Below are 6,000 nucleotides of genomic sequence, written 5' to 3'. Positions count from 1 at the left end.
CAAGGAATTTAGGGATTCCATCATCTACAGTCTATAATATAATCAGAAGATTCAGAGAATCTGGAGAACTTTCAACACCTAAGCGGCATGGCCGAAAACCAACACTGAATGCCCATGACCTTCTATTCTTCAGGCAGCACTCCATTAAAACCAACATCACTGTGTAAAAGATCTTACTGCGTGGGCTCAGGAACACTTGCCAGTTACCACAGTTCATCACTACATCTACAAGTGCAAGTTAAAACTCTACCATGCAAAGTAAAAGCCACACATCAACAACATCCAGAAATGCCTCTGCCTTCTCTGGGCCCGAGCCCATTTGAAATGGACAGATGCAAAGTGGAAAAGGTGCTGTGGTCTGATGAGTCCATGTTTCAAATTGTTTTTGGAAATCATGGCCATTGTGTCCTCCAGAAAAAACAGGAAAAAGACCATCCAGATTATTACCAGTGCAAAGTTCAAAAGCCAGCATCTGTGATGGTATGGGGGTGTGTTAGTGCCCATGGCATGGGCAACTTACACATCTGTGATGGCACCATCAATGCTGAAAGGTACATCCAGGTTTTGGAGCAACACATGCTGTCATCCAAGCAACTTTTTCAGGGACATCCCTGCTGATTTCTGCAAGACAATGCCAAGCCACATTCTGCACGTGTTACAACAGCGTGGCTTCGTAGTAAAACAGTGCGGGTACTAGACTGGCCTGCCTGCAGTCCAAACCTGTCGCCCATTGAAAATGTGTTGCTCATTATGAAGCGCAAAATACAATAACGGAGACCCCGGACTATTGAACAACTGAAGTCGTACATCAAGCAAAAATGGGAAAGAATTCCACCTACAAAGCTTCAACAATTAGTGTCCTCAGTTCCCAAACGCTTATTGAGTGTTGTTAGAAGGAAAGGTGATGTAACACAGTGGTAAACATACCACTGTCCCAGCTTTTTTTAAACGTGTTGCAGGCATCCATTTCAAAATGAGCAAATATTTGCACAAAAACAATAAGGTTTATCAGTTGAACATTAAACTTCTTGTCTTTGTGGTGTATTCAATTGAATATAGGTTGAAGAGGATTTGCAAATCATTGTGTTCTGTTTTTATTTACATTTTACACAACATCCCAACTTCACTGGAATTGGGGTTGTACATCCTCTGATAGATGTACATGCATACAGCAATATGCAACCAAGGAACAGATATTGACACCACCACCTCTGCACACCTGGTCTACTGCAGAGTCCATACCAAGTGATTTAAAATATGATAAATGTTATGTTGTTGAGCTTAAAGAAATTTGTCCCCTGTCTGTCCCCTGTGCGGGTCTTATGTCTTATCTGTTAGTTGTTGTTGTTGTTGTGGTCTGTCCCCTGTCTGGGTCTTATGTCTTATCTGTTAGGTGTTGCTGTTAAATATATTTACCATTATAATTGTCTTAGTACAGTAATTGATTGAACAATGCCATGGAAGAGGAAGTGTACAAAGGGCACAGATAAGACTGATGAGGGCCTCATCAGTGCATGATGAACAAGAAGGAAATGACTATTCGTCTGATTGTCATGCTATATGATGAGGCGAGACAATGTTTCATCAGTGTATGATGAACAACCAAAGAACAGACTTTTGAGACTGACTGTCTTATGCCATCAAATGATTTCATTGAATGGACTTTGTAACACCTTGGGACTCTATATAAGTGGCATGAAAACTGAATGTACTCGTATTTTGTCTTCAGACTTACACTCTCTATGCAATGTACCTTTAAATCTTTAAATGAAGAAAGATCTTAGTAACTGAAACCTATTTCCCCTGGTGTCTCATTTGTTGTCTGTGTCAGTGTTTTTAGGTAATTTTTCTAACAATAAATAAATAAATATATATATATATATATATATATATATACGAGGTCTATTAGAAAAGAAACCGACCTTTTTATTTTTTTCAAAAACTATATGGATTTGAATCACGTGTGATTGCGTCAGACAAGCTTGAACCCTCGTGTGCATGCGTGAGTTTTTTCATGCCTATCGGTTGCGTCATTCGCCTGTGGGAAGGCTTTGAGTGAGCACTGGTCCACCCCTCCCGTCGGAATTCCTTTGTTTGACTTTTTCCTGAGAGACTGGCGCTTTGCTTGATCAAAATTTTTTCAGGAACTGTAAGGCACATCCAAGTGGACACCATTCAAGAAATTCAGATGGTTTTCGGTGAAAATTTTAACGGCTGATGAGAGATTAAGGAGTGCTGCTATCGCTTTAAGGACAGCCCACGGTGCTGGACGGCGCGCCGCGCCCCGAGCCGCCGTCGTCAGCCTGTTTCGAGCTGAAACTTCCAAATTTAAGGATGCTTTACAGTTTCTGAAAAAATAAAACAACATCCAGAAACGCCGCGGCCTTCTCTTTCCCGAGCTCATTTGAAATGAACAGACGCAAAGTCGAACAGTGTGCTATGCTATTAAATATCTTGTCTTTGTGGTGTATTCAATTGAATATAGGTTGAAGAGGATTTACAAATCATTGTACTCTGTTTTTATTTACATTTTACACAACATCCCAACTTCATTGGAATTGGGGTTGTACAGTGCTGCTTGAAAGTTTGTGCTCCCCCATCCCACCCCCCTCAGATTTGTATTTCTTTTAGCTCATGATGTAGAGATTCCTTTCACTGTCAGTTTAAAAAGCATAACTTTAGGGATACTATAATATAAATAATATAATAATAAATCATATAAAAAGCTTGACTTTTTTTTTTTTGATGTTCTAAAAAATTTCAAATGGGTTTCACAAACTTTCCAGCAGCTCTGAATATGGTTACAGCTGACGCCACTGTCACCAGCAACGTCAGAAACAAGAGGAGTGGCCCGGTTGTGGACTCGCTGGTGGGCTCCTGGCCATGCTGGAAAATCCAGAACGGTCTAATTTAGTCAGCTTTGCTCTCTTCTCTTCTCTTCCTTTTCTGTCCTTTCTGTTATTACTGCCAGATTTATGTTTGTAGGAATACATTTTTCTGCAAGTCTTTGGCGTCACTAGTCGTCATAAATCTAACTACGTCATTAGTTGACATGGAGGCAGTGTATAGTTTACCCAGCATTCATCACTGCATAACATCTTATCAAATACCACAACAGACATTATGTTATTCCTTTAACTGAGTATTCTTTATTGTAAATTTAGCCTATAATTCATTAAAAAAACACACCATTTTGGGAAAAAATTGCACTTAACTATTTCATAAATTGGGAAACCATGACAGAGACAGGTTTGCTTTAAGGGTATAAGGTAATGAGTCAGCTACACTTTGTGTACTTTTATGCATGCTGTGAGTGGTGTGTCACCATGATAATGTAATTTAGTTAAGACAAATTCATGGGCGCCTGTATATTCCAGGCCCCATGCTGCACTGTCTGTTGGGGTCACATGCAAATAGAATATGTTCAGATTTGAATAGGCTGTCTGGGATGAACAGACTGATGAATTATGTCAGGTCTGCAGCAACGTCACAGGCTTTTATTTTGAAAAGCAGGTTCTTATTGTGGAAATACGACATCAACAGACTTCTTGTTTTCAAAAACGATTTATTCGAGCTATTTTTGCGACTTGAATCCTCATGAAAAATACATATGTGGACCTGTGTGGACTCTGATGAGAGTACGATGTGTGTCCAAGTGTTCATTGGAGTGATGTCCCGGGGGAAGAAGTGTTGTCTCTACAAAATGTTTGAATGATTGAGGACGCTGTTTTTAAATTTAAATTTAAATTATGAAGGTATTTCTTCAAAAGAGTCCAATTTGAAAGTAATTTGGATAAAAATAACACGCTCTTTTATAATATGTATTTTTTTTATAGTATGTACATCTAAATTAAATTTTTATTGCGCCAAAGTTAAATTCCTGTTATTTCACTAGAAACGTGAAAATGCTATGGCGGATATTTAGTATTTAGTTGGTCTGATTTTATTATTATTATTATTATTATTATTATTATTATTATTATTATTATTATTATTAATGTATCTTTTGTTTTGTTTGAAAACTCACTGTCGTGCCCTGGATCGAAACCACTGACTTTTAGATTCGACATACGCTTCGAAGCTTTGGTTTCAGAAGTAAAACACCAAATCGGGGTTCGATTTTTTGTTTTAGTTCCACAAAAGATGGCGGACCGGTCTTCTGCTGGCTCTCAAAAAGCTAGCGCTAAGGTGAACTTGCGTTTTGATTTGCATTACTTGTATCTGATGTGTTACAGTGAGAGTGTCATTTAAGTTATTGAACCCTATCATCTGTAGTTGCATACACTTCATGGGTGCGTGTAACGTGCGTACACGCCACTGTAGCTAAATAGCAACGTGCTAACTCCCCTAGCTAAAGCTAAGCTAAAAAATTAGCTGCCCACAAGCAAGGCCGGTCTTTTCTAAACTCTGTTGTTGTTGAAAGGAGTGTTGTGTGGGCAGCAAAATTATTATTATCGCCACGTGGTTTGGGAGAGATTATTTAGTTTTAGAAAAACCTGTGCTGAATGAAGTTTTTTGGAACTCTGAGCTTGGGCAGGGTCATCCACCGTTAGCCGCGAGTGTTGACGGTGCAGGGCCTCTGAAAAATTTCCCTCATTTATGGCAAAGGTTGTGTCCTGCTGTTTGCCTGAAACTTGACATTTCTGTGCAACTGTCAGTTGTGGGGCAGTAGTCATAAAGTATGACTGGACCAGGGTTAATCTACTTTTTATTGTTGGCCACACAGCTGACCTGTCAACATAAGAGCCGAACGAAGGCGTCATAGTGTCTTAAAATCGTGTTGAGTGTAGTTTCAAAATTGCTACAAAGTCAGTGTGGTGGTGCATCCTCCAAACTATGGCTGCACAATATTGGAAAACAATTTCGTCAGACGACTCCAGTGATCTATTATGAAATAATTATTTTAAAATAATTACCTTGATTTATGTAGGGCAATGCATCTGCATAGAAAATCATTTTTAAAAAGCAGAAAAATGACTTGTTACTCTGTTTCCACACTCAATGCATGTTTTTGGTCAGTAATCATTTTTATAAAATTAACACAGATTTTCTCTGAACTGGAAGGTTATGACACCTTATAGTTAACTTGACATGTAGATCTTTCATCTCCAAAAGATGTGAAGTTTTAGCTACAATTTGCCCGAAGGAACATGGAAGACTCGAGCCTAGATTTGATCTGTTCCTGTCTAAAATTTATTCTCTGTATTACTCTACCATGAACCTGTGACTGGTGGTGCAACAAAAATTGTGCTTTGCAGTTTCTCCAATCACAGCCACAGAAGCATATAACTCCTTCAAGGTTGCCTTGGAGTTTTGATGGCTTCTTCCATTAGTCTAGTTTTTGTAAGGCCCCTCAGGATACATACCACTATACAGTGCATCTGGAAAGTATTCACAGAGCTTCACTTTTTCCACATTTTGTTATGTAACAGCCTATTTTCAAATGGATGAAATTCATTTTTTTCCCTCAAAATTCTACACTCAATACCCCATAATGATGTGAAAAGGTTTTTTTAAACGATTTTTGCAAATTTATTAAAAATAAAAAAACTAAGAAATCACATGTACATTCACAGCCTTTGCCATGACGCTCAAAATTGAGCTCAGGTTCATCCTGTTTCCACTGATCATCCTTGAGATGTTTCTACAGCTTAATTGGAGTCCGACTAGGGTAAATTCTGTTGATTGGACATGATTTGGAGAGGCACACACTTATACATACAACCCCTGGCAAAAATTATGGAATCACCGGCCTCGGAGGATGTTCATTCAGTTGTTTAATTTTGTAGAAAAAAAGCAGATCACAGACATGACACAAAACTAAAGTCATTTCAAATGGCAACTTTCTGGCTTTAAGAAACACTATAAGAAATCAAGAAAAAAAGATTGTGGCAGTCAGTAACGGTTACTTTTTTAGACCAAGCAGAGGAAAAAAATATGGAATCACTCAATTCTGAGGAAAAAATTATGGAATCACCCTGTAAATTTTCATCCCCAAAA

At 38.5% G+C, this 6,000-nt stretch overlaps 1 protein-coding gene and 1 long non-coding RNA gene across 3 annotated transcripts in view; one reads left to right on the top strand and one right to left on the bottom strand.

The window, feature by feature from the left end:
- Window positions 1-2,907: 2,907 nt before the first annotated feature.
- LOC117508736 overlaps window positions 2,908-6,000 on the bottom strand; it is a 17,786-nt gene continuing 14,693 nt past the window's right edge. The window contains exons 3-4 of the long non-coding RNA XR_004560183.1: window positions 5,709-5,711; window positions 2,908-2,918 (exon numbers count right to left, since the gene is read on the bottom strand). This is a non-coding gene — a long non-coding RNA (uncharacterized LOC117508736). The remainder of the gene's footprint in view (window positions 2,919-5,708; window positions 5,712-6,000) is intronic.
- The window catches only part of u2surp (U2 snRNP-associated SURP domain containing), a 27,707-nt gene continuing 25,781 nt past the window's right edge, over window positions 4,075-6,000 (top strand). For both annotated transcript variants that reach the window (XM_034168487.1, XM_034168479.1), the window contains exon 1: window positions 4,075-4,188. In XM_034168487.1, coding sequence (XP_034024378.1) covers window positions 4,144-4,188 — 45 coding nt within the window. In that variant the 5' untranslated portion in view covers window positions 4,075-4,143. The remainder of the gene's footprint in view (window positions 4,189-6,000) is intronic.

This window comes from Thalassophryne amazonica, chromosome 1 (assembly GCF_902500255.1).
Source record: "Thalassophryne amazonica chromosome 1, fThaAma1.1, whole genome shotgun sequence".
Classification (NCBI taxonomy): domain Eukaryota; kingdom Metazoa; phylum Chordata; class Actinopteri; order Batrachoidiformes; family Batrachoididae; genus Thalassophryne; species Thalassophryne amazonica.
This window is presented reverse-complemented; position numbering and strand designations above follow the sequence as displayed.